Consider the following 27,230-nt stretch of genomic DNA (forward strand, 5'->3'; position numbering starts at 1 on the left):
GATGATCCTTCCTGATCCCGGGAGCCAGAGCTCGGCCTCCTTTTGGGACCCGACGTCTTAACGAAGCCCGTGCGGTCAGTGGCTCGGATGCAGGGTGGAGGCGGAAGGAGAATCAGGAAGAACAAAATACGGGGAAACAAGAAGCTGAAGGAGAGGAGGACAGATGTCAGCATCCGGAGCCTTGGCGGGGACCCGGCGTCCTTTCCCAGGAGGGGCCCCCCTCTGTAAGGTGCTTCCCGCCGCCCCGCGCTCCCCGTCGGCACCCGCAGGCACATCCCCGGGCCTCCAGCACCTCTGCAGCCGTGGTCTGGAGCGTCCTCCATGCGTCGTGTCTGTAACCATCTGGCTGCTGTCTGACAACAATCAGGGGATTCCGACGTTTGTTGGGTTTGGGGTGTGTGTGTGTCTGTCGCGGTGCTGCGATCTGATCCTCGGGCCTCGTCATCCTGACGCCGAAATGGTTGAAACACCATCATTTCTGGTGCTGGCGCCGGGCGGCTAACTGGGTTCTCCTGGCCGACCCGGGCTCCCTCGTGCCGTGCCGACCCGCCGGAGGGTCAGCTGAGCTGGAAGGTCCGGCTCGGCCACATTTCCGTGGGTGGCAGTGGGTCCCCGCCGAGCGCCGGCTGTTTCTCTTCTCCCCGATGCCTCTCCAGCGGGGAGCCAGACCTTGGGGCCGCCCTGGGGGGAGCTCCTGAGGAGCCGGCTGCCCATGGGGGGAGCCCTGGGGCTGCCTGTGTGTGGGAGTTGGAGCGGGGATGGGGCTGGGGTCCCTTGGTCCCCTGCGCTGCCTGCCCCCAGGCCAAGCCCCACGCTCACCCAGCCCCTACTCTCTAGGGCGTGCAGGGTGCCCTCCACACTCTGGTGGGAGAGATCCAGCACAGGGTGGCCCAGGTGTGAGAGCTGCAAGGGCCTGCTGTCCTGACGTCCCCTCCAGGGCCACGCTGACTGCCCTGCAGGCCCTCTGTGCCCCAGGTGCACAGGCATAGGGCGGGGAGGGGAGGAAGCGCCCTGGAGCCTGGGCAGCCCAGGCCACCTGAACAGAGAGGGGTACAGACCTCCCAGGGCGCTTAGCACAGACCCTGGTGAACTGAGGCTCCCCGACTGTCACTCTGTCCCAGGCCCGTCCTGGCCGTGGGCACAGGCTGAGTCACAGTAGCCTGTGGGGTCCTGACCCTGGCGTCTGGCCGCCCCTGGAAGGCACGTGGGGACGTCAGCTGTGTGTGCCTGGCGGCACCCCTGCAGGGGCTTGTCGGGGCCTGGGCGGTGCCCCTCCTCCTTTCTGGGGGTGTCTCTGCACCCCGTGCACAGAGCTCCGGGAGATGCAGAAACGAGCTGGCCGTGCATTTTCACACAACACTTTATTGAACTTGGAACAGCAAACAGGGGCTCAGAGCCGAGGGTGCGCGCCTTCCCCTGGGAGACCTTCCTGTCCTTAGAGGAAAGCGGGAATCCCACAGGGGTGCGGGTGCTGGAGTCCCCCACCTGGGAGCCTGTGTGGACTCCGGATGGGGGCACGTGTCCTGAGGTTGGGGCGTTGAGAGGCGGTTCTGGGGACAGCAGGGCTGACCTGGACCTGCGGCCGATGGGCTCCTGCGCTGGGTCCCCGCAGGGCAGCTGGACCCCAGCCTCGGGCCCCCTGGGGCCGGGTACTGACTGCTGGAGCCCCAGCACGTGGAGGAGCCTGCCTCCTGGTGTGGATGCGGGTGGGGCCCACGGGCCTGCCCCTGCTGCCCTGCCCTGGGGTGTCCTGGGATCCCCAGGGCTGCCCTAGGTCAGCGACCTGGATCTGTGGGGCACGCCCAGGGCCCAGGAGGCCACATCTGGCTGTGAGAGGACTCGCTCAGCCCGGGGCCAGAATGCATGCCTCTTCGTGCTGGGCCTGGCAGAGTCGCCCCTGCCCCTACAGAGTCCGGGGCCAGGCCAGCCCAGGTCCCTCTGGGTCAGGGGCTGGTGTCCTGTGCGGGGGGTGCCGCCCTCCGGGAGGGACAGTGAGACGAGGCAGGGCACGGTGACGGCGGGCCAGAGCCTCCAGGCCCCCGCACTCACCGCCACGCTCTGCCCCTGAGGCCCGCGAGCATCGAGCTGCCCCGTGGACGGGGAGGGCAGAGGGTCCTGGGCCTATGCAGGGCCTCGGGGCAGCGGGCTCAGCGCCGCCCTGGCTCTGCCCTGGCTGTGCCCGTCACTGCCCAGCGAGGGGCACGAGCCGCAGTGGCCACGGGGCAGGAAGGGTGTCCTGGGCCCGACAGCGTTGTCCCTCGGGGGCTGGGGGTACCTCGTGATGGGAGTCCCGGGGGTGCTCCAGGGCCTGGTCCGTCGCGGGGCCTCTGGGGTGGCCCAAGCAGGTGCCGAAGGGAAGGGGACCCCGTTTTTTTACTTCAAGCCCACCATGTCTGGGGGCCACCTGCCTGCACCGTCTTGTTGCACTGGGAGGATGGGGAGGGAGTTCCATCGCTGGGGGGGATGTTGGACGATGGCCTGGCCGGGAGGGGGTCCGGGCGGCTCAGGCTGGGTGGCTGGGCCCGGGGAGGCCGGCTCCTCCACCCTGGGGGGTGTCTCAGAGGCCGGAGAAGAGAGGAGAGGCCCGGACACCGGGGACACTTGCTCCAGGCCCAGGGGCCTCGTGGGGAACTCCTCAGGTCCTGCTGGAAAGAGGCCGACGGGGTCAGCGTCTCCAGCAGGCTGTGTGTCCCCCACTGGGGGCCCCGGGGGTCCTCACGACTCCCACGTGGCCCCCCAGCCTGACCCTGTGCTCAGCCCCCCACACTGGTGCCCGGGCCCTGCAGTGGGTGCCCGCCCGCCCAGGCTGGGCCTGGGGTCCCCTGGCTGGAGCAGAAGAGGAGAGCCCCAGAGATGAGGACGGGGGCCCCGGGGGCTCTGTCCCCTGTGGGCGGCCCCAGCAGGCCGAGTCGGGAGGGGCCGGGGCCCTGAGCCCACCTGGGGGGGCAGGTCACACCGCATCCTCCGGAGCTGGGTCATGGAGGCCCGAAGGCGTCTGAGCACCGCCTCGTCCTCCAGGGCCCAGGGCTGGGCCAGTGAGTCCTGCAGGAACTCCCGGAGCCCTTCCAGGGGCAGCTTCAGGAGGCGCTCTGGGCGGTGGGCGAGAGTCAGACCCAGAGGGCCCTGCCCTGTGGCCCCCGGTGCCCCCAGGCCAGCGGCTGGGGTCCTGCTGTGCCCAGGAGCGTCGTGGGCAGTGCGCTGGCGGGGTGGCCCCTGCCCGCTGCTCCTCTCAGGGAGCCCCGCTGCACCCGCCTGCCCCACCGTCCCCCCTCCCCAGGTCTGGGTGCTGCTCAGAGCACAGGGTCACCGCCCCTGCCCCCCCCCGGCACCCCTGGGCTCCCAGGGGCTCACTTACTCCTGTGGCCGTGAGCACCCGCGCCCCATCCAGTATATACGCATCCCAGAGCTTCAGGGTGAGCGAGAAGGGGGTCTAGGGGACAGCGGGGTGGGAGGAGCGGCCTGAGCAGGGCCCCTGGGGGGCTCGGCTGGGGCTAGGCTAGGCCTGCCATCTGCCCACAGCCCCTGCCGCCCCCCGGCTGCCTCCGACGAGGCCCCACAGCCCCCCCGTGCGTGCCCTCCTCCCAGGGAGATCAGGGTCCCGGCCGCTCCGGGTTCCGACCCCGGCCAGCACCGCCCGCACCCCTGGGGGCACAGACTCTGCCCCCACTTGACAACATCACGCCTCGAGAGGACCCCAGGCTGGCCGCCCGATGGGCCGAGGGCCCGTCCACACCCCGGGCTGACCCGGCCTCCCGCGGGGGAGCTGAGGCAGAGACGGCCCGACCCCCGGAACCTCGTCCAGGGACCCTCTGGGCTTCTCCAGGACGGGCTGGGCTGCGAGCCTCAGCCTCAGGGCCCCGGGGTCGGGCCTGGCTCGTCTGGAGGGTGGGGCTGAGCTGGGCCCTCCCCGGGGGCAGGGGGCAGGTCCGGGAGCGGGGGTCCGGGGGGCCTCACCCGGCCGAGGAAGCACTGCAGGAACCACTTTGGGGTGTAGATGCCGGTGGACATCTGCTCCTCGTCCTGGCGGGAGGGCAGGAGGTCTCAGGCCCCACGCCGCGGCCCCTGGAGCCGGGTGGACGCGCTCCCCACGGCCCAGCCCAGCCCCGAGGGTGGCCCCGGGCCCCAGGGGAAGGAACGTGACCCCAACTCTGGGCAGCTCGGAGGGCCGTGCCCCCCACCACCTGCCCCGGGCCCCGGGGACGGAGCCTCCGGAGCTCCCACTCGCCATGTGCTTCCTCAGGTCGGGGAGAGCTCTTTCGAGGACGCGCTCATGATGAGCCTGGAACCTGAGGAGCTTCTGGAAGCCTGGGACGAAGAAGCCTGAGAAGGCCCCAGGCCCCCACGATCAGGGCCTCCTCCTGCACCAGGCGGGGTGGGGGTGTCGGGGCAGGGGCCTCCCCCCACACCCTGACCCCCGCGTGCCCACCGCCCTCGGAGCCCTGACTGAACCCGCTCTTCCCAGAGGACAGGGCTGCCTCCCAGGCTGGGGGTGCAGGGCCCGGGGACCCTCGTCCTCACAGAGACCCCGCGGGGCGTGGGCTGGGGGCTGAGGACCGCCCGGCTGACCCAGCACCCTCTCTCCTGCAGGGGCCGCCGCGGAGACAGGCGGGTCCCCAGCCCCGAGGGGCAGCAGGTGCAGGCCATGGGGAGGGTGATGGGCGTGCACGGCCCTCTGTGAGGCTTGGGAGTGAGGCTGGGGGCCCCCGGGAGGGAGAGACGCTGTCCCCTGGGCCCCGTGTGGCCGTGGGCTGGCAGGGGCCCTGGGGGGCAAGCAGGCAGCCGGAAGCGAGGCTGGGGGAGCAGCAGGACTGCGAGCCCGGCTTGCAGACAGTGGGGCGGGTGGCCGTGGCTCCGGGACCCCGTGGCCACCGGGGAGGTGGGGCCCTTGCCCGTCGGGAGGCGGGCTGGGGGGTCCCCGCCTGCCCCCCCCCCCCGCCTGCCCCCCCCCCGCCCCCGTGCAGCAGCCTGCAGGGAGGCCCCCTACCGTGCATGGCGTGCCTGTCGTCGGTCATCAGCTGGGCCAGCGCCCAGGAGGCGTCCTCCTCAGGCAGGAACATGAGGACGATGGCCGCGATCTCGCTCGTGCCCTGGCAGTAGCCCTCCTCCTGCAAGAGCCAGAGCCCCACGGAGGGCGTGCGCCCCGAGGCCCCCTCTGAGCCCTCCCCGCGGGCGTCAGGCTCCCCCGGCTCCCTCACAGCCCGGGCTCCCGGAGGGGGCTCCCAGAGCACGGGGGGCAGGTGAGGGCCGCCCGGACCAGCTCGGGCGCCAGCACCCCAGGCCCCGCTACCGAGCCCTGCGGCCGCCGTGCCAGGGCCCCCGTCCTCAGACCAGCAGGAGGGGTCTCCGTGAGCTGTGCCAGGCTGCAGGGGACCCGCCAGGTCTGGAGAGTCCCCGGAGGGCAGGTCGGGGGCCTGACTGTGGCCCCTGGGAGGTCCCACGAGGGGGCGGGGCCGGGGAGTGTGTGAGCTGGGGTCCTCAGGGACCCTTCTGGAATGCGCCATGGAAGGGGGCGGCCTCCTGGGCGCCTCGGCCTCATGCCCTTCAGGGGAGTGGGAGCCTTCCCCGCCCGGGGTTCTCATCAGTAGTTCCGTCTATCAGGGTCCAGACCCGAGCTCTAGGACGGCCGCGGTGCACGCGGGGGCCCGGGGCAGCCCCGGCCCTCGGGCACCCAGGCCCTGCCTCCCCTGGGAGGTCTGCACCCCGCCCCCTGCCCGTCCCGGAGGAGAGAGACCCTCCCCGGCACCTGGGGGCCGTGGAGCTGGGGCCCTAACTGGGAGTCCCGCTGGTCACCAGCTCTCAGGACAAGGCCGCCCGTGGGGCAGGGGGCGGGGGCAGGGACACTCACGGTGTCGTACACCGAGTAGGCCGCCAGCACGTGGAACAGGGCTCGCTGCCTAGGAGGGGGGACAGCGGGGGGCTCTGCTCAGTCAGCCCCCGCCCAGCGAGGCCGCCGAGTTGCCGACACCCACCCCGCAGGCTCCGCGGCCCTCAGGGCCCCTCCGCGGGGGCTGATCTCTGGGGTCAGGTCTGCGCACGGGGACAGGCGGCGACCTCACACGTGCAGCGTGCCGGGGGTTCTGTGCACCCTGGGGTGTCCGACGCCTCCGAGCGGCTCCTGCTGTGGGGTGTGCAGCTCCGGGCTCCCCCAGCGCCGCCAGCGCCCCCTCCAGCCCTGGAGCGGCGCCCCCTGCCTGCCCCCCTGGGAGCCAGCGCTCCCCCTGCCCCAGTCCCCGCAGCCCCTGACGCCTCTCCTCCCCTGCCCTGGCCTGGCCCCGTGTCCCGGGAACACCACCAGCCCCGAGCCCACACAGCCGGGGTGTCCGTGGCCCTGAGCGCACCCCCAGGCCTTCCCAGGTGTCCCTGGACTGGACTCTGTGGGGGGTACCCCGGGCCCGCCCAACCCAGAGCATCTCCAGGTCTGAGCCACCGTGAGGAGAGCAGGGAACGTCGTGCAGGTGTGACCCCGATACAGGCTGCGAACCCCTGGGGTCACTATATGAGCCCACGGCGGGGTACGGGGTGCGGGCCCCTCAGCGCTGCCAGGAGCCGCCTGATGCCCCCCGCCCGGCGACCTGAGTCTGCACCCCGGCTCCGCGGCCCCCGGGCCCAGGCTGCTGGAGGCCGGCTCCCCCTGGGCCGGGGGTCACAGGTCAGCCTGACCCGGCCGCGCTCTGAGGGCCGCGGGGGCCCCAGGGGGCAGCAGGTTCCCTGCAGGGAGGAGCACCAAGCTCTCGTGGGGAGACGGTCCGAGCGGCCCCCAGGGAAGCCCAGCCACCCTTGCCTGGCGGCTCCCCAGCCCCACCCCTGCAGGTCACCCCTGGGGTCCCGGGCTCCCACACACCCCGCCCGCTGCACACAGAGGGAGCTGCACCCTCTGCTCCACCCATCTGCACCCCCCTGTCGGGGGCTCCCTGCCTTCCCTCCTCCCCACGGCCCCTGGGGACTCTACGGGACACCTGGGCTTCTGACGGGAGCAGGCTGTCCAGAGAACCCCAAGGTGGCCGGGGAGGCTGAGCATGTCCCACAGGGGGCAGCTGCACCGCGTCCTTGTGTGTGGGGGGTGGGACCGATAGTGTAGGGGTGGGGGGTCTGGGGGTGTGGGGATGGTGTGGGGGGTGATGTAGGGAGATGGCGTGGGGGCAGTGGTTGAGGGGGATGGGCTGGGGGGCTGCTGACACAGGGCACCCCCTTCGCTAAGGTGCACACGGAGACGTCTACAGATAAAGGCAACCCCAGTCTGGGGTTTGCTGTGACCCCTGTCCCTGGGGCCCCGTGTGCTCAGCGCAGGGCCTGCCTGGACCGGGGGCGGTATCTGGGGGTCGTCATACTATGTGTGCTCACCAACTGCAAATTGTTTAAAATAAAATGCCCAGAATTCAGAAGTACATAAAGCACCGAGGGTGGGTGTCACCCTGACCTGTCCGACCCTCGTTGGGTCCATGTGTCCCGGTCCAGCCGCGGCCAGGCCGCCTGGCCCCCAGATCCCCTTACTGCCCCCCATGCCCCCACCCCGGCCCCCTGCTCTTCACGGGGCCGCCCCTCACCCCCTTGGGGTTCAGCTCAGACGGTGACTCCTGGAGGCCCTGTCCTGGGGCCTCCCCATCCCCGAGACCCCGGGGGTGGGGGCCAGGGGGTCATCCCCAGCACCCTACCATGTGGCAGTGTGTTGTTGCTGCCGTCGCTCCCCCCGGCCTCAGAGACCCCGTGTCCCCTGCACAGAAGCCCCCGGGCCTCTCCCGGGCCCCCGAACCCCGCTGGCCCAGCAGCCTCACCTGACCCCGTAGCGGTCCCAGAACATGCTGTGACTGCGGAACGTCCAGTTGATGTCCAGGTCGATCTGCATGATGTCCCGGGAGGACACCAGGGCCGCCTCCTTCATTTCCTGCGGGGAGACCCTGGGAGGAGGAGCCGGCGTCAGGGACACAGACCCCGACCTGTCAGCAGCTGCCATCCTGGGCCGGGAGCCCTGGGGCCACCATGGGAGTGTGTCCTGCAGGAACCTCCTTCCTTCCCCTGGGAGGCCGGGGACGGCGGGAGTGCCCACCGTGCCCGCGGGGCCTGCGTGAGGGCCTGTGCCCAGCTGTCGTGGGCGGGGAGGGGACTGAGGGTCAGCCCTGGACAGGGAGGGGACATGGAGGATCAACCCGGGTGGGGAGGAGACATGGGGGGTCAGCCCGGGTGGGGAGGGGACAAGGGGGTTCAGCTTGGAGGGGAGGGGATGGGGGGGTCAGCCTGAGTGGGGGGGAGACATGGGGGGTCAGCCCTGGTGGGGAGAGGACAGGGGGTCAGCCCTGGTGGGGAGGGGACTGAGGGTCCACGGGGAGTGGATGGGCCCCACCTGGTATTTCCCGGCATTCCTGGCCTTAACCTGGTCAATGTTCAGCAATCGCAGCCACACCTGTCCCCGCACCTGGGGCGGGACCCTCTTGTAGACCCGGCACTGCAGCTGCGGGGAGGAAGGCAGTGCTGGTGAGAGGGGCCCAGGGCGGCCCCTTGGAGCCCAGGGAGCGCGAGGCATCTAGAAGATTCTGGCTTCGGCTCCACGGTGTCTGCGGAGAGGCTGGGTCTCCCTGGAGCTGGGCCCCGTCCCCCACGAGGAGCAGGGACCGTGGCCCCGACCTGACGCTCCCCCACCGCCGTCCAGGGGCCTGGGGAGGCTCGGGCTCCCAGCAGACTCTCCCCAGGCAGGGGGCTCCCCCGAACGGGGCAGGAGGACACTGAGGGCGGCCCCCCAGCCCCGTCAGGACGGAGAGCCCTCGGGGGCACCCAGCGCCCCACCTTCTCGCTGGGGAGGTAGTGGTCCCATCGCTTGAGCATTTTTATCCATTTGTCCGCGCGCCGGGTCTCCTGGTGGAGTTTCTGGAAGAGGACAAGCGGGGGCCGCAGGTGAGGCTCCAGCCGCGGGAGGTGGGCGCTCGGCCGCGCCCAGTCCCCCCCGGGACCCGGAGGAGCCAGGAAGGCACAGGGCCCCCCGCGGGCCGCGGCTCCGGGTCTGGGGTGCGTTCCCGGCAGCCCGTGCAGCGCTGGGACGGGGGACTGGGGAGACGCCCGGGGATGTCCTGGGGGACGGGGTGCAGACAGCTGGCCCCAGCCCCCCCACGTCCTGCCCGGGGCCCAGGACGGGCTCTCACCTTGGCCTCGGGGGGGCTGGGGCTGGGCAGCTCCTTGTCCCTGGAAGGCAAGAGACGCAGAGCCCTGAGGCCCCGGCCCCACAGCCCCCCCGCCCCCCCGTCTGCACCCAGGGGCCTGGGGAGGGCAGGGCTCCTCCAGGGAGGGCAGGGGCTGCCAGCGGCATGAGGGCTGGCGGGGGCGGCGTCTGGGGGGTCTGAGAAGCGTGTTTGCCAGGAGTGACCGTCCCGCTGAGGTCCCCCCCGCCTCCCCAGGGCCTGACTGCCCAGCGTCCAGCCGGCCTCGCCCTGCCCCCTGGCCACCCCCCTGCTGTCCCCTGACTCCCCTCTCTGCTGTCACCTCTGCCTCTGGCCCATTTCACCTCCTGTCCTGTCGGAGCCCCTGAGCACGACCCACCCCTGAGCCATCCCAGCAGCCACTGGGCCGTGAGCAGGGCTAAGGGGGCCCCACCTGGGGTCTCCAGCGTCCGTCAGGTTCTCGTGGGGCTGTTGACCCATCAGCCTCGACCCCTGCGACCTAGGCCACTGGGCTGTCCCCTCCTCCTCTTCCCTCCTCCTGCCTGGTCGGGCCCTCCCTCTGCGGCCCCCCCCTCCCTGCCCTGGCCTGGTCCCCGGCATCTACCTGCAGCCCCGCAGAAGCCTTCGGGACTGTGGGGGCCCTGGCTAGGGGGTGTGGGTGAGAGCACCCCTGCGGACTCGCCCCAGACCAGGCCATCCCCCTACAGAGAGCACACCCCGGCCCCAGAGCCCCTCACCCGCGGGAGCCCCTGCTGAAGGGACTGGACACCCCCCCTGATGCAGGAGGCAGACACCTGGGCCTGCCCGAAGCAGGCGTGGGGGCCCCTCCTCTGAGTGTCCAGGGGCCTCCCCCAGGCCCAGCTCCCTTCCTGCCCACGTCCCAGGTCGGCCTCCGGGGTGTCTCAGCTGCAGCCCAGCGCAGACATGGCCCTCAGAGGGCTCCAGGGGACGAGGTCCCGACCCTGGGGGGGGGGTCAGCCTCCAGAGAGGTGTTCCTGCAAATGCCACCCCCCCTGAGATGGATGAGGGGTGTCCAGGGGACTCACGGCAGAAAGCCCTGCTGGTCGGTGCCTTCCACAGTGACAGGTCCTGCGGAGACCCTGCTTGGTGCACCGTGGTGGGGACCGATCAGAGCAGGGAAATGGGGACAGGAGGGAGCAGAAGGGGTCCTCCCTCCCCTGAATCCTGAGGGAGCGCCGACCCTCTGAGATTGGCCGGGCACCAGAGGAAGGGCCTGTATGCCCGGTGGGTGCAGCCTGACAGCCTCACCTGCTTCTATCTATCAGTGACGATCCCCACCTGGGCCTCACCTGACCTGGTGACTGTGGTCCCCACCTGGGCCTCACCCAGACCTGGTGACTGTGGTCCCCACCAGGGCCTCACCCAGACCTGGTGACTGTGGTCCCCACCTGGGCCTCAGCTGGACCTGGTGTCTCTGATCCCTACCTGGGTCTCACCTGACCTGGTGACTCTGATCCCTACCTGGCCCTCACCTGGAACCGGTGACGCTGGTCCCCACCTGGGCCTCACCCGGACCTGGTGACTGTGGTCCCCACCTGGGCCTCACCCAGACCTGGTGACTCTAGTCCCCAACTGGGCCTCACCCGGGCCTGGTGACTCTGGTCCCCAACCGGGCCTCACCTGGGCCTCATGTGGATCTGCAACTGTGGTCCCCACCTTGGCCTCACCTGAACCTGGTGACTCTGGTCCCCACCTTGGCCTCACCAGGACCTGGTGACTGTGGTTCCTACCTGAGCCTCACCTGACCTGGTGACTGTGGTCCCCACCTGGGCCTCACTTGACCTGGTGACTCTGATCCCTACCTGGCCCTCACCCAGACCTGGTGACTCTGGTCCCCAATTGGGCCTCACCCAGACCTGGTGACTCTAGTCCCCAACTGGGCTTCACCTAGGTGACTCTGGTCTCCACCTGAGCCTCATGTGGATCTGTGACTATGGTCCCCACCTTGGCCTCACCTGAACCTGGTGACTCTGGTCCCCACCTGGGCTCACCTGGACCTGGTAGCTGTGGTCTTTATCTGGACCTGGTGACTCTGGTCCCCACCTGGGCCTCACCTGTACCTGGTGACTGGGCTCCTCAGCTACCAATGACTAGGATCCAGGATGGACCCTTACTTGCTACTGACACCAGGACCATCCCCAGGGTCTCACTTGTTCCTGGTGACTATGGTCCTTGTCTGGGCTGACCTGGCTCATCCTTGTCTCTGATCCCCTCTTGAGCCTCACCTGCTCTTGCAGGTATGGTCCCCCCTGTCGTGGGTGTGTAGTGTCTATGGTCCCTTCTGGGCCTCACCTGATGGTACTGGGCCACGATATTGGCCCTTTGCAAGACCAGCAGGGTCTCCGGGTCCTCCTGCATCGTGCCGCAATCCAAACACATCCAAGAATGACGGTGCGTGAGAACCTTCCGAGGACACATGCGTCCGGGTGCTCCCCGTGGGCAGGTGCCCCTCTGTCTGACTGGAGCCGGAGACAACCCCGTAGCCCCGAGGGGCACAGGCTGGGCTGGAGCATCACACACAGGCCCTCGCTGCCTGTCTGTCCCCTGCCCACCTACAGTCCACCTTCCCAGCCACTGTCCCAGGACACACCGTCACGCTGGGGTCACAGAGCGCTCCCACCCCGGTATCAGGAGCACACGGGCGGGGGACCCAGGGACTCCGGGGAACTGCCCACCTGATGCTCGGGGGTGACGTCTCCCAGCCTGGGGCCGGCGCAGAGATGGTGGTGGGTGGGCCGGCCAGCGAGTGTCCCTGTGGGGTGGGGGGGGCAGGGATCGAAGGTTTCTCTTAGATTCCACAAGCACAACGACCAAGGGGAGAAAGCGACGGACTGGACTTCATCAAAATTAAAACCTGATGCCAGCAAGAGTGCGACCAAACTCCCCACCCTGAGGGCAGCGATGTGTGAATAGCCTGAGGGGGGCCTGGGGGAGCACGAGGGACTCCACGTTCCAATGCGTGAAGAGCAAGCCTGTTCACGGGCCAGGGGGACACAGCGAGCACAGGGCGGGATGGGGGGGTGTCAGTCACCCCTGTCAGGGTCCATGTGTCTAGGACAGGCTGGAAAGGTCATGGCTTGGGTGCCTGCATGGCACAGGGCTTACAGGGGAGCGGGGGTTCCGGGGGAGCTGCCTGAGTTCCGACTGCAGCCTCCTTCCCTGGACGAGGGGAGCAGGGTGGCCACTCGCACCCCGTGGGGCTGTGGAGGGGCTGTAGGAGCTGCTCACCGTCATCGCATGGGGGGTCGGGGTGTTGTGGACCCCAGCCCAGGAGGCCTGTGCCCCCACCCGGACCCACAGGCTCCACTGTGGCCCGCGGGGAGCAGGGATCAGCTGCCACTCACCTGTGACCTGTCGCTGTGTGAGCGCCTCCTCTTTATGCACTGGGGTACTGGGGAAAGTGGGAGGGTTGGGGTACTGGGGAGAGTGGGAGGGTTGGGGTACTGGGGAGAGTGGGAGTACTGGGGTACTGGGGAGAGTGGGAGTACTGGGATACTGGGGAGAGTGGGAGTACTGGGATACTGGGGAGAGTGGGAGGGTTGGGGTACTGGGGAGAGTGGGAGTACTGGGGTACTGGGGAGAGTGGGAGGGTTGGGGTACTTAGGAGAGTGGGAGGGTTGGGGTACTTAGGAGAGTGGGAGGGTTGGGGTACTGGGGAGAGTGGGAGTACTGGGCTACTGGGGAGAGCAGGAGAGTCGGGTCGCTGCGAGCCAGATCCGGAGCACGAGTGCCTCCGAAGGTCTGCGGACGCAGAGTGGGCACCAGGCAGCGGTGGAACCCGGGGGCACCACAGTTCCGCCCAGAGTGGGGTCCCGCATCATCACTGTGGGCAGGCGGGGTCCAATCAGCACTTAGCCCTTCACCCTGAAGGCCGAGGGTCCCGGGGGAGGGTCCTGTCCCCACGCCGGGCGGGAAGGGGATGCAGGCACCCTCCCACATCCTCAGTTCCCATCCTCGGGCCCTGCAGGCCTCCCGCCCTTCAAGGCAGACTGGGGGTCACAGATGCCCCCCGCCCCCCAGGGTTCACAGCATGGGGTTGCAGTTAGGGACATTTGAGGGGCTCCTGGGTGGTTCCGTCGGTTCCACGTCGACTCTTGAGTTTGGCTCAAGTCAGGATCTCGAGGTTGTGGCGTGGAGCCTCGCGTGGGGCTCGGGCTCCGGTGGGTGAGGAGTCCGCTCCAGGTTCCCCGTCTCCCTCCGCCCCCCCCCCCACTGCACCCTCTCTCAAGTAAATCTTCTAAAAATTAACATGAAGACACGTGAGCATCTTGATCCCCTCTGCAGAGGTGCCTTCGTGTGCGTAACGACCATGTAAATGCCTTTCACGGACCCACCGGGAGTCCTACCGGAAACCCCTTTTCCTTGGTATTTATTGAAGTACAGTCGACACAATGTGACAGTAGTTTCAGGGCTACAACTAGTGACTTGACAATTCTGTGCCTCACTCAGCTCTCCCCACGAGAAGCGGCGTCACCATCTGTCCCCGTACAAAGTTGTCCCAACAGTACTGACTCTATTGCCAGGCTGTACTTTCTAAATTTCTGGGATTTCTTTATTTAGAACCAGACGCTTGTAGCTTTTCCTATTGCTCATCCATGTTGCCCACCTGCCCCCCATGGCCCCTCTGGCCATCACTCAGCACGATCCATCCCATTAACCAGAGAAAGGACATGGGGCGGCCCGGGGGGCTCAGCGCTTTAGCACCTGCCTTCGGCCCAGAGCGTGATCCTGGAGTCCCGGGATCGAGTCCCACATCGAGTTCCCTGCATGGAGCCTGCTTCCTCTGCCTGTGTCTCTGCCTCTCTCTCTGTCTCTCTGTGTCTCTCAAGGATATATAAATAAAATCTTTAAAAAAACAAAAAACAAAAAGAGAAAGGACAAAACGCATACGATCCCCTCAAGAGTTGCAGAAAAAGCATTTGACAGAATACAACATAAAAAGCACAGTGGGTTTTGAGGAAATGTCTATCAACAGAGGAAAGGCCGTGTAGGAAGGCCCGCAGATGACGTCATCCCCAAGGGTGAAAACTTGAAATTGTCTCCCCTAAGAGCAGGAACAAGCCAAGGAGGTCCCCTCTCAGCGCTGGAAGTCCTACCATAGTCAACAGACAGGAAACAGCCATGGGGGGGTCGCATCCACGCTGACAGGGACCCGGCCTCCTCAGGACCCGCGTGGAGGCTTCAGGACCATGTGGGGCCGCGTCTACACTGACAGGGGCCTGGCCTCCTCAGGACCAGCAGGGAGGCTTCAGGGTTAGGGTTAGGGTTAGGGTTAGGGGTTAGGGGTAAGGGTTAGGGTTAGGGGTTAGGGTTAGGGTTAGGGTTAGGGGTTAGGGTTAGGGTTAGGGGTTAGGGTTAGGGTTAGGCCGAGGGGTTAGGGTTAGGGTTAGGCCTTGGAGTCAGGGTTAGGGTTAGTGTTAGTATTAGGTCTCAGGGTTAGGTTTTGGGTTCCACCTCAGAGTTCGTGATTAGGTTTAGGTCTCAGGGTTAGGCCTAGTGGTTAGGCCGCAGGGTTAGGGGTTAGGGTTAGGGTTAGGCCTCAGGATTAGGAGTTCGGGTTAGGCCTCAGTGTTAGGCCTCAGGGTTAGGGTTAGGGTTAGGTTAGGTTTAGGGTTAGGGTTAGGTTTAGGGTCAAGGTCAGGGTTAGTGTTAGGGTCAGGGTTAGGGTTAGTGTTAGGGTTAGGTTTAGGCTCAGGGTCAGGGTTAGGGTCAGGGTTAGGATTAGGGTCAGGGTTATGGTTAGGGTCAGGGTTAGGGTTAGGATCAGGGTCAGGGTTAGGGTTAGGGTTAGAGTTAGGGTTAGAGTTAGGCTTCAGGGTTAGTGTTAGGATAAGGGGTTAGGGTTAGGGTTAGGGTTAGGCCTCAGGGTTAGGGTTAGGGTTAGGCCTCAGGGTAAGGGGTTAGGGTTAGGCCTCAGGGTTAGGGTTAGGTTTAGGCCTCAGAGTAAGGGGTTAGGGTTAGGCCTCAGGGTTAGGGTTAGGGGTTAGGCCGAGGGGTTAGGGTTTAGGTTTAGGCCTGAGGGTTAGGAATAGTGTTTAGGGTTAGTGTTAGGTTTAGGCCTGGGGTCAGTGTTAGGGTTAGGCCTAAGGGTTAGGTTTTATGTTTCGGCCTCAGGGTAGGCCTCAGGTTAAGGTCTCAGGATTAGGTTTATGACACAGGATTAAGATAAGGGTTAGGCTTCAGGGTTAGGGTTTAGGTTTAGGCCTGAGGGTTAAGTCTAGATGTTAGGCCTCAGGGTTAGGTGTTAGGTTAGGATTAGAGTTAGGCCTCAGTGTTAGGGGTTAGGCCTCAGGGTTAAGCCTTAGGGTTAGGTTTAGTCCTCAGGGTTAGGGTTAGGGTTAGGCTTCAGGGTTAGTGTTTAGGTTTACGCCATAGGGTTAGGCCTAGGGGTTAGGACTCAGTGTTAGGGGTTAGGGTTAGGGTTAGGGTTAGGCCTCAGGATTAGGAGTTAGGGTTAGGCCTCAGGGTTTGGCCTCAGCTTTAGGGTTAGGGTTAGGTTTAAGGTTAGGTTTAGGGTCAACGTCAGGGTTAGTGTTAGGGTCAGGGTTAGGGTTAAGGTTAGGCTAAGTGTCAGGGTTAGGGTTAGGCCGAGGGGTTAGGGTTAGGGGTTAGGCCTAGGTGTTAGGGTTTGGATTAGGGTTTAGGGTTAGGGTTAGGGTTAGGCCTGGGGTCAGTTTTAGGGTTAGGCCTAAGGGTTAGGGTTTAGGTTTAGGCCTCAGGGTTAGGGTTCAGGGTTAGGGTCAGGGTCAGAGGTAAGCCTCATCCTAGATTTCCACTGTGGATGTCTACAAAAAAGACAGAGCCAGCTACTTGGGTCAGGAGGCATCAGAGGGCTTCTGCCCAAACTGGGCTTCCAGGTTATGGCAGATCAAGCAACTTAAACAGTCTGTGGGGACACACAAGGTGCTCCTTGCAGCATAGCAGACATGGCAAGAGAATGGCATCATGTCAAGTGCCAAGGCCTTGAATGGCTGAATCACTGTGGCAGACGGCCCCATTTTTTTTTTTAAAGATTTTATTTATTTATTCATGATAGAGAGAGAGAGAGAGAGAGAGGCAGAGACACAGGCAGAGAGAGAAGCAGGCTCCATGCCAGGAGCCCAACGCAGGACTCGATCCCGGGACTCCAGGATCGCGCCCTGGGCCAAAGGCAGGAGCCAAACTGCTGAGCCACCCAGGGATCCCCCAGACGGCCCCATTGATGGAGTACTACGAGGACCTCTAAGGACACAGCTCATGACCCATTGGGCCTACAATGATCTGATGTGTTGTCACATGACACCTTAGAGATAAACATAGAGAATGGCTTCATCCCACCCTTCCTTTCCTCTTAAATCACCCTCTCTACTGTGACCTTTTGTGAGACCTGCAGACGTTGTGCAACGACAGTGGAGCTGCGTTCTACACAGGATACCTGGGGCACGTGGGTGAAATAAGGAAAATGTTAGTGAAACGCAAAGACACTCATTGCTCTGAGTGAAAAAAACCAACCACCCCCACTCCTCAAAAGCATGAAATCTATTCTGCACCATCCCAACCTAGGGGAACGGTGTCTTATCACCTCAGACGTAGCCGGATGTTAGGGGAGGAGGTTCAGGTCTCTTTGCGTTTGGGCCTGTGCGGCACTCGTGTGGAAACACTACGGGAGGGCCGCAGGTTTCTCTCCATGTTTGTGGGGGGGCCATCTCTCTGTGGAGAACCCTCTTCCCATTCTCACCTCAGAACAGCACTGCTCCTTGTTTGCCTGGTGCACCGATCATTGTCTAGGGAGTTGGAAGGGTTGAAGCCACAGAACATCTCCTCCAAGATCTCCTGGGTGCAGCTCTGCAAATACAGTGCCCCGTATGTACAGGGCCAAGAGACATTAGGGTACTCCCTCCACAACACAACAAGGGGACATCCCCTTTAGAAATCGTGTTCTCTGCTTCACATCCCAGGGGCAGCTGAAGGGCCATCTGGCAAGGAGAAGCCAGATGAAAGAGACTCTTGCGCTCACGATTTACATACTTGAAGTTGAGCTTGGCCCTCAGCACTCACCTTCTCATCTTGCCTGTTATGACCTGGCGTCTGAACACCAAAGATGTGTCAGGCTCCAAACCGTGGCAGCTGGTTTCTGCCCAGGAAGGGCATGTTCCTCTCCTCTGTCCCCTCTACTCACACACACACACACACACACACACACACACAGAGTCTCACACTAACACACCCTCTTACACATAAACGGACACACACTCAATGAAGGTGAAAGAGGTGTGAGCCCCGTCAGCTGAGATTACAGTGTGGCCTGCTCTCCAGTGGCTTCCCCCAGGTGCCTTGCGGTACCTGTTGAGGTCTCCCGCACATAACCAGAAGCTTCGGTGAAGAGGGCCGAGCTGACGTCCATAGCAACATGAACATCTCTCTGTCTGGACTCTCTTAAGCCCAGAGCTACTGAAAGTAGGGCAACAGCAACAGAACATCTTGTTCTCTTGACGGGCTCCAGTTAAGTGAGCTGGAAAGAGGGACCTTGTTCCACGCAGCTTCCTGGTTACCAGAGTTCTAAATCCGTTACACACTTGTCCCCAAGGAAGTGACGTCACTTTTTCAAGATTCCAGCCTTCAGTCAGACCTATCCAGAGCCCCTTTTTGGAAGATGACTGCTTGCCCCATGCCATCTCCTTAAATGTACATCAGGAGCCAAAAATGCCATAGCCACAACTCTCTGAAAATGCAAGGAAGGGCCTACTTTTCCGGAGCCGGAGCTGAATTCAGACCTTTCTTTCTGTGCTTGCTGTCCCAGATCTGTCACCTATCTAACCCACCGTGTGTCTCATATAGTCCACAGGTTCCCAACCTGCACAGTGGTAGAAGAGTCAGAATCTTCTTCCTAGGGACATCATCAGGGGTCTATGAATGATATCTGCAACGCATGTGAGCTGGTGCCCTGTGTATCTGAGGTGCAAATTTTAAGGATGGTGGATTGACATGAAGAGGTGAGATGTGGCATGGGGTACCAGTTGAAAGTGGCCTGGGTTCCACAGTTTTCACTTTACCTCCAGCCTCATTTCAATGGGGGCACCATGATGGGATGGGACTGCTCCAAGATGCAGACATGATGATCTTCTGTAGTCAAACCGTCCAATTTTTCCTGTTCTATTTTGAATGAGAAAGAGGTGCCTCCTTATGGGCTCTGGGGGTCGCAGCCTTCACCACGGCTCCCAGCGATAATGACCTGTGGCATAAATATCCCTGTGTCACCGCGAGGTGCTTCGTGACTGGTTCCTGACCAACACAATACATCCAACTCAATGGCATGTCACATCTGATTTCCAAACTGATCTATGTTTAAGGTTAGGGTTAGGCCTCAGGGTTAGGGTTAGGGTTAGACTTCAGGGTTAGGGTTAGGGGTTAGGGTGAGGGTTAGAGTTAGGCTTCAGGGTTAGGGTTAGGGTAAGGGTTTAGGGTTAGGGTTAGGGTTAGGCCTCAGAGTTAGGGGTGAGGGTTATGCCTCAGGGTTAGGGGTGAGGGTTAGGACTCAGGGTTAGGGTTAGAGGTTAGGCCTAGGGGTTAGGGTTAGGTGTTAGGCCTAGGGGTTAGGGTTAGGGTTAGGGTTTAGGGTTAGGGTGAGGTTTAAGCCCTGGATCAGTGTTAGGGTTAAGCCTAAGGGTTAGAGTTTAGGTTTAGGCCTCAGGGTTAGGCCTCAGGGTTAGGGTTAGGGTTAGGCCTCAGGGTTAGGCCTCAGGATTAGGCCTCAGGGTTAGGCTTAGGGTTAGGTTTAGGCCTCAGGGATAGGGTTAGGGTTAGGCTTCAGGGTTAGGGTTTAGGTTTAGGCCTCAGGGTTAGGCCTGGGAGTTAGGACTCAGTGTTAGGGGTTAGGGTTAGGGTTAGGGTCAGGGTCAGGGTTAGGGTCAGGGTCAGGGTTCGGGTTAGTGTTAGGGTCAGTGTTAGGTTAGGGTCAGGGTCAGGGTTAGGGTCAGGGTCAGGGTTAGGGTCAGAGTTAGGGTCAGGGTCAGGGTCAGGGTTAGGGTTAGTATCAGGGTCAGGGTTAGGGCTAGGGTTAGGGTTAGGGTGAGGGTTAGAGTTAGGCTTCAGGGTTTGGTTGGTGTAAGGGGTTAGGGTTAGTGTTCGGGTAAGGCCTCAGGATTAGGGTTAGGTTTAGGCCTCAGGGTGAGGCCTAGGCGTTATGCCTCAGGGTTAGGTTTCAAGGTTAAGTTTAGGCTTCAGTGTTAGGGGTTAGTGTATGGCCTCAGGGTTAGTGTTTAGGTTTAGGCCTCAGGGTTAGGACTACGAGTTAGGCCTCAGGGTTAGGGTTTAGGGTTAGGCTTATGTCTCTGGGTTTTAGGGTTAGGCCTCAGGGTTGGGCATCACGGTTAGGCCTCACGGTTAGGGTTAGGGTTAGGGTTAGGGTTAGCGTCAGGGTCAGTGTCAGGGCCAGGGCCAGGGTTAGTGTCAGGGTCAGGGTTAGGGTCAGGTTTAGGGTTAGGGTCACGGTTAGGGTTAGGGTCTGGGTCAGGGTTAGGGTCAGGGTCAGCTTTAGGGTTAGGGTAGGTTTAGGGTTAGGCTTCAGGGTTAGGGGTTAGGGTTAGGGTCATTGTCCGGGTTAGCCCTCAGTGTTAGGGTTAGGGTTAGGCCTCAGGGTTAGGGTTAGGGTTAGACCTCAGGGTTAGACCTCAGTGTTAAGCCTCAGGGTTAGGCCTCAGTGTTAAGCCTCAGGGTTAGACCTCAGGGTTAGGTTTAGGCCTCAGTGTTAGAGTTAAGTTTAGGCCTCAGAGTTAGGGTTTAGGTTTAGGCTTCAGGTTTAGGCCTAGGGGTTAAGCCTCAGGTTTAGGGGTTAGGGTTAGGGTTAGGCCTCAGGGTTAGGGGTTAGGGTTAGGACTCAGGGTAAGGTCTCCGTGTTAGGCCTCAGACTTAGGGTTAGGCCTCAGGGTTAGGTCTCATGGTTAGGCCTCAGGGTTAGGTTTAGGCCTCAGGGATAGGGTTTAGATTTAGGCCTCAGTGTTAGGCCTAGTAGTTAGGCCTCAGGGTTAGGGGTTAGGTTTAAGGTTAGGCCTCAGGGTTTGGGGTTAGGGATAGGGTTAAGCCTCAGGGTTAGGGTTAGAGTAAGGGTTAGGGTTAGGCTTATGGTCAGAGTCAGATTTAGGTTTAGGGTCAGGGTTAGGGTTAGGGTTAGGGTTAGGGTTAGTGTTAGCATCAGGGTTAGGGGTAGAGTCAGGGTCAGAGTTAGGGTGAGGGTTAGGGTCAGGGTTAGGGGTAGGGTCAGGGTCATGGTCAGGGTTAGGGTTAGAGATAGGCTTCAGGGTTAGGGTTAGGGTAAGGGGTTAGGGTTAGGGAAAGAAAGGGTTCAGGCCTCAGGGTTAGGGTTAGGGTTAGGCCTCAGTGTTAGGGGTTAGGGTTAGGCCTCAGGGTTAGGGTTAGGGTTAGGCCTCAGGGTTAGGGTTAGTGGTTAGGCCTCAGGATTTGGGTTAGGAGTTCGGCGTCAGGGTTAGGCCTCAGGTTGAGGACTCAGGGTTAGCATTAGGGGTTAGGCCTCAGGGTTAGCCCCAGGGTAAAGGTTATTGATTAGGGTCAGGGTTAGGCCTCAGGGTGAGGGCTTAGGCCTCAGTGTTAGGGTTAGGGTTAGGACTCAGGGTTAGGCCTCAGGGTTAGGTGTTAGGCCTCAGGGTTAGGGTTAGGGCTGGCCTCAGGGTTAGGGTTAGGTTCAGGGTTAGGGTCAGGGTTAAGTCTCAGGGTTAGGCCTCAGGGTTAGGGTCAGGGTTAAGGTTAGGGTTAGGGTCAGGTTTAGGCCTCAGGGTTAGGGTCAGGGTTAGGGTTAGGGTTAGGGTCAGGGTTAGGCCTCAGGGTTAGGCTTCATGGATAGGGTCAGGGTTAGGCCTCAGGCTTAGGGGTCAGGGTTAGGGTCAGTGTCAGGGTTAGGTCTCATCCTAGATTTCCTGTGTTGATCTCTACAAAAAAAACAGAGCCAGCCACTTTGGTCAGGAGGCATCAGAGGGCTTCCACCAAAACTGGGCTTCCAGGTTATGGCAGATCAAGCAAATTAAACAGTCTGTGGGGACACACGAGGTGCTCCTTGCAGCACAGGAGACATGGTAAGAGAATGCCATCATGTCAAGTGCCAAGGGCCTTGAATGGCTGAATCACTGTGGCAGACGGCCCCATTGATGGAGTAGTACAAGGACCTCTAAGGACACAGCTCATGACCTGTTGGGTCTACCATGATCTGATGTGTTGTGGCACATGACACCTTAGATATAAACATAGAGAATGGCTTCATCCCACCCTTCCTTTCCTCTTAAATCACCCTCTCTAGTGTGATCTTTTGTGAGGCCTGCAGACGTTGTGCAACGACAGTGGAGCTGCGTTCTACACAGGATACCTGGGGCGCGTGGGTGAAATAAGGAAAATGTTAGTGAAATGCAAAGACACTCATTGCTCTGAGTGAAAAAAACCAACCACCCCCACTCCTCAAAAGCATGAAATCTATTCTGCACCATCCCAACCTAGGGGAACGGTGTCTTATCACCTCAGACGTAGCCGGATGTTAGGGGAGGAGGTTCAGGCCTCTTTGCGTTTGGGCCTGTGCGGCACTCGTGTGGAAACACTACGGGAGGGCCGCAGGTTTCTCTCCATGTTTGTGGGGGGGCCATCTCTCTGTGGAGAACCCTCTTCCCATTCTCACCTCAGAACAGCACTGCTCCTTGTTTGCCTGGTGCACCGATCATTGTCTAGGGAGTTGGAAGAGTTGAAGCCACAGAACATCTCCTCCAAGATCTCCTGGGTGCAGCTCTGCAAATACAGTGCCCCGTATGTACAGGGCCAAGAGACATTAGGGTACTCCCTCCACAACACAACAAGGGGACATCCCCTTTAGAAATCGTGTTCTCTGCTTCACATCCCAGGGGCAGCTGAAGGGCCATCTGGCAAGGAGAAGCCAGATGAAAGAGACTCTTGCGCTCACGATTTACATACTTGAAGTTGAGCTTGGCCCTCAGCACTCACCTTCTCATCTTGCCTGTTATGACCTGGCGTCTGAACACCAAAGATGTGTCAGGCTCCAAACCGTGGCAGCTGGTTTCTGCCCAGGAAGGGCATGTTCCTCTCCTCTGTCCCCTCTACTCACACACACACACACACACACACACACACACAGAGTCTCACACTAACACACCCTCTTACACATAAACGGACACACACTCAATGAAGGTGAAAGAGGTGTGAGCCCCGTCAGCTGAGATTACAGTGTGGCCTGCTCTCCAGTGGCTTCCCCCAGGTGCCTTGCGGTACCTGTTGAGGTCTCCCGCACATAACCAGAAGCTTCGGTGAAGAGGGCCGAGCTGACGTCCATAGCAACATGAACATCTCTCTGTCTGGACTCTCTTAAGCCCAGAGCTACTGAAAGTAGGGCAACAGCAACAGAACATCTTGTTCTCTTGACGGGCTCCAGTTAAGTGAGCTGGAAAGAGGGACCTTGTTCCACGCAGCTTCCTGGTTACCAGAGTTCTAAATCCGTTACACACTTGTCCCCAAGGAAGTGACGTCACTTTTTCAAGATTCCAGCCTTCAGTCAGACCTATCCAGAGCCCCTTTTTGGAAGATGACTGCTTGCCCCATGCCATCTCCTTAAATGTACATCAGGAGCCAAAAATGCCATAGCCACAACTCTCTGAAAATGCAAGGAAGGGCCTACTTTTCTGGAGATGGAGCTGGTTTCAGACCTTTCTTTCTGTGCTTGCTGTCCCAGATCTGTCACCTATCTAACCCACCATGTCTCTCACGTTTTCCCCAGGTTCCCACCCTGATAGAAGAGGCACCGTGATAGAAGAGGCACCGTGATAGAAGAGGCAGAATTTCCTTCCTAGGGACATCATCTCGGTCTATGGATGATATTTGTAATGCATGTTAGCTGGTGCCCTGTGTATCTGAGGCGCAATTTTAAGGATGGTGCATTGACATGAAGGGGTGAGATGTGGCATGGGGTACCACTTGAAAGTGGCCTGGGTACCAGCAACGTAATATCACAATGGTTACTTTACCTCCGGCCTCATTTCAATGGGGGCAGCATGATGGGGTGGGAATGCTACAAGATCCAGCCATGGTCATCTTCTGTAGCCAAACTGTCCAATTGTTCCTGTTCTATTTTGAATGAGACTGAGGTGCCTCCTTCTGGGCTCTGGGGGTCGCAGCCATCACAATGGCTCCCAGCGATAATGAACTGTGGCATAAATATCCCTGTGTCACCGCGAGGTGCTTCGTGATTGGTTTTGACCAACACTATACATCCAACACAATGGCATGTCACACCTATGTTCCAAATGGAACTATGCTTAATGTTAGTGTTAGATTTCAGGTTGGGGTTAGCGTTAGATTTGCAGTGTAGCCTTAGGATAGGGTTAGGGTTAGGGTTAGGATTAGGGTTTAGTGTGACTGTAAGAGTTCCTGTTAAGCTTACGGATTAGGGTTATGGTTTAGGGGTAGGGTTAGGGTTCAGTTTAGGGTTCAGGTTTGGGAAAGTTAGGGTCGGGTGAGGGAAATCCTTGTGAGCAGCCGTTACTAATTAATTATGGCCTGTTGTGGCCAAATCAAGTCCAGTATTTCTAGATCTTTGAATTTTTAAGCTAGAATATGCATTTTATGTGAAATCTCCAGATCTTGTAGATGTTTGCTCATTTTAATACACTAAAAACTGAACAAATTACACCTATGGGTTAAACTTGGTTCTTCTGCAACAAGTTTGCAATCTTTGTTATAGAGTAGTGGTTCTCCAGGTGGTCCCTGGATCAGTCGCATCAGCATCCCATGCAACCTTAATAGAAATGCAAGTTCCCAGGCCTTACTTCATCTCTCCTGAATCAGAATCTCTAGGGCTGAGGCCCAGGAATCATGTTTTAATAAATCCCCTGGGTGGTACTGATGTGTGTTGAAGTTTGAGAACCATTCTTCTGGAGCCTGGAAGTTGATAGCACAATTTTTATCTGGGGATAGTTGTAAAGACAAAAGTTCATTGAATACCCTCCTGTAGATTTATCAAGTGCGTGTATCAAAAATACCACATGTATATTGTTGCAGATACAGATGACTGTTTATGTATATATAGATTTTTGCCAGCATCAGAATATACAATGATTAAATCACATTTTGTTCTTTTTGTCCTTCTTCTGCTTCCTTGCCCCTCTGCTCCTCCATCACAAATGAACTGAATAGTAACTCTGCCACATTTTGACTTTACTAGAACACATCTTAGATTTTATTTACTGGTGATTAAAAGATATGTTTGTTTGTTTTAATTTTTTTAAATTTTTATTTATTTATGATAGTCACACAGAGAGAGAGAGAGAGAGACAGAGACAGAGACATAGGCAGAGGGAGAAGCAGGCTCCATGCACCGGGAGCCCGACGTGGGATTTGATCCCAGGTCTCCAGGATCGCACCCTGGGCAAAAGGCAGGCGCCAAACCACTGCGCCACCCAGGGATCCCTAAAAGATATGTTTGTTGCTAAATTGAGTTCTGTTTGTTAGAACTTCCATCTCTAGTTATCTTTTAATTTGAGAGTGAAGTTTAACTTATATGGTTTTATGTAAACCTGGCCTCTTAATAGCTGACCAGGTTGTTCACATTTTAAAGGCCAAGTATACCAATATTTTCCTCCATTCTCAAGTGTTGAGATGATTGCTATCCTGATGATTGTCCTGAAAATGCTCCTTTTTGTGTTACCCATAAGCACAATTTATTCATTTAAAAGTCCTGAATATCTGGCTAATCAACTTAATCATGCATTACATATAGATAATTTCCTTACATTTTAAAATACACAGAAAACTTTTTATAAAAAGTAAAGCTTTTTATGATAGGAAAACTTCATGTATGTCTTGTATAATGAAGTGCTAAAAGTGTCCTTTCAAGTATTTATAATGCTGAGATTGAGAAGTTTGGTATAATATGATTTAAAGTAATGGATAATGGTATTTCTCTGACTTATTTCACTTAGCACAATAATCTCTAGCTCCATCTATGTGATTTTGCTCATACGTGGAATTTAAGAAACAAAACAGAGGTGCCTGCCTGGCTCAAAGGAGCATGTGACTCTTGATCTCACGGTCGTGAGTTCGAGCCCCACATTGGATGTAGAGATTATTTAAATAGGTAAACTTAAAAATCAAATGGGGAAAAAGAGAGACAAACCAAGAAACAGACTCTTTAGTTATAGAGAACTGATGGACACCAGAGGGGAGGGGGTTCGGGCATGGGTTAAATAGATGATGGGGATGAAGCAGTACACTAGTGATGAGCACTGGGTAATATATGGAAGTGTTGAATCACTGTGTTGCACACCTGAAACTAATACTACACTGTATGTAAACTAACTGGACTTTATTTATTTATTTATTATTTTTTTTCTAACTGGACTTTAAATAAAAACTTAAAAGTAATGGATAATGAATTAATAAAAAATGGACCAAATTATATTTATACATAATATTTATTAATGAAAACATGCTTATATCCACCGGGTAAACCAGACTTGAATACAACATTGCCAATTAGACAAACCGCATCAATTTTCAAACAACCAGTAACCAAAGTCACAACTCACCCTAGTAATAAAGTGAAATCAGACCCACAATGAATGAATGAGCAGCCACATCAGGTAAGGATATAATTGGTTCTCCATTCCTATTTGTCAGAAAATTCTGCTATTTTTACCAGACATAGTTCAAGTAAACTGGTTAAAATGGAAGATATTTGGAAAGAAAATTGTTTTATATTCTAGGCTATTACATGAATGCTGGAGAATAACTGTAATATAATATTTAGGTAAAATGTTTTAAGAAAAAAGTTACTAGATTGAATCTAAATATTATGGACTACATTTTTATGCTTTTGTGTGGTAATGTACATCAGATTTGCTTTTGCTAATATTAGTTTTTTTAAGATTATCTTTCCAGAGGATAATATTTCCTAAGGGGATGAAGCATGCAGTTTGTTTTGCTTAGTTTAAAAATATTTTCTATTATATAAAAACTACTTTTGTTTTGATTTCTTATTATATGAAAGCTGTCCCTCCCCTTTTGAAAAACAGAATTAAATAAACTTTGTCAATATGGTATATTGTCCTGTGACTTCTTTTTGCATAAATTGAGTTTATATTTCTCTTTCTTATTGCTTCAAGCTGTATTACACCAGAATCTGTTCTTAGAAAAAAAGTATTATCTGAGACACCTCCCTGCAGCTTAATAATGTCACATAGCCAGGGGAGGGAGGCTTGACAAAATGTTTACCTTTCCAATTAACCTTGCTTATTCACTCCCTAGTTGTGGTCCAAAAGTTTAGGCACTTTGGAAATTTTTAGTAGCAATTGGGGTGAGGGAGTGGAGGGAGAAACATCTGTGCCTATTTTTTCTCTCCTTTCTCTGCCTCCTCCCACTTACAGATTAGAAATGCTGATTTACCTACGAGGGTCGGTTATCTTTTGCTCTCGTATTCCCCATTTAGATGCCTCACTCCACCTTTTCATTTGAATTTTGTTTTCCACTAGCCCCTCAAGTGTCTCATCTCCAGTCTTCATAAAGGATTGGGCCAAAACTTTCAGACAGTTGCTCTAGAAGAAACTACATAAAGAAATTCAGTTCCCACATCCTCTGTAGTGTTTTTTCCTCTTCAGGTGAACCAGGAAAACAGAAGATATTTGGAACAACATTGGATCAGCATCTTGCTAGAGATGCCTCAAGATATGAAGTTCTAAACTTGCTTTACTGTTGGTCCCCAAGAGATTCAACAGGGGCCATGTAAGTGGATCACATCCAGTATAAAAGATACGTACCTGTATGTACCTTTAGGCTCTTGTCACCACTTAGGTTTTCTCTGAGCCAGTCAGCTTTCTGTACCAGGCTTTCCCCTTCTGTTTTGCTACTGTAACCAGTGATAGTCACCAAACCACTGGTGGTTTTCGTATATTCATTACAACAGGGAAGGAATTCTGCCATTCTGACCTCTGCCCACCTGACTGTAGCCATTCTCTGATTATATTCTCTCTTAGATACTGTCTAAAGTCTTGAACATCTCGTCCTTTGGCTTTTTGGTGATTTTTA

The 27,230-nt window shown here is 58.4% G+C and overlaps 1 protein-coding gene across 7 annotated transcripts; it reads right to left on the reverse strand.

Annotated features, from left to right (window-relative positions):
• Positions 1 to 1,342: 1,342 nt before the first annotated feature.
• Positions 1,343 to 22,644, reverse strand: LOC144281936 (USP6 N-terminal-like protein). Of its 7 annotated transcripts, none has more exons than XM_077844870.1 (18): positions 22,428 to 22,644; positions 21,823 to 21,929; positions 12,838 to 12,990; positions 12,512 to 12,558; positions 11,843 to 11,919; positions 11,460 to 11,671; positions 10,193 to 10,246; positions 9,132 to 9,171; positions 8,779 to 8,859; positions 8,339 to 8,446; positions 7,773 to 7,882; positions 5,846 to 5,894; positions 4,985 to 5,105; positions 4,226 to 4,320; positions 3,955 to 4,020; positions 3,356 to 3,430; positions 2,938 to 3,089; positions 1,343 to 2,642 (listed from the first exon to the last, which is right to left on the reverse strand). In XM_077844870.1, exons 1-17 carry the CDS (start codon positions 22,500 to 22,502, stop codon positions 3,078 to 3,080), a joined length of 1,482 nt encoding a protein of 493 aa, XP_077700996.1. In that variant the 5' UTR covers positions 22,503 to 22,644; the 3' UTR covers positions 1,343 to 2,642; positions 2,938 to 3,077. The 7 variants fall into 7 exon arrangements, with proteins under 7 accessions (XP_077700996.1, XP_077701000.1, XP_077700998.1 ...); XM_077844874.1 differs by having other exon boundaries at positions 22,143 to 22,619; XM_077844872.1 differs by lacking the exons at positions 21,823 to 21,929; positions 22,428 to 22,644 and adding exons at positions 16,885 to 16,991; positions 17,490 to 17,705 and having other exon boundaries at positions 11,460 to 11,626.
• Positions 22,645 to 27,230: the final 4,586 nt, after the last annotated feature.

Source organism: Canis aureus, chromosome 13, assembly GCF_053574225.1.
Source record: "Canis aureus isolate CA01 chromosome 13, VMU_Caureus_v.1.0, whole genome shotgun sequence".
In the NCBI taxonomy this organism is placed as follows: Eukaryota; Metazoa; Chordata; class Mammalia; order Carnivora; family Canidae; genus Canis; species Canis aureus.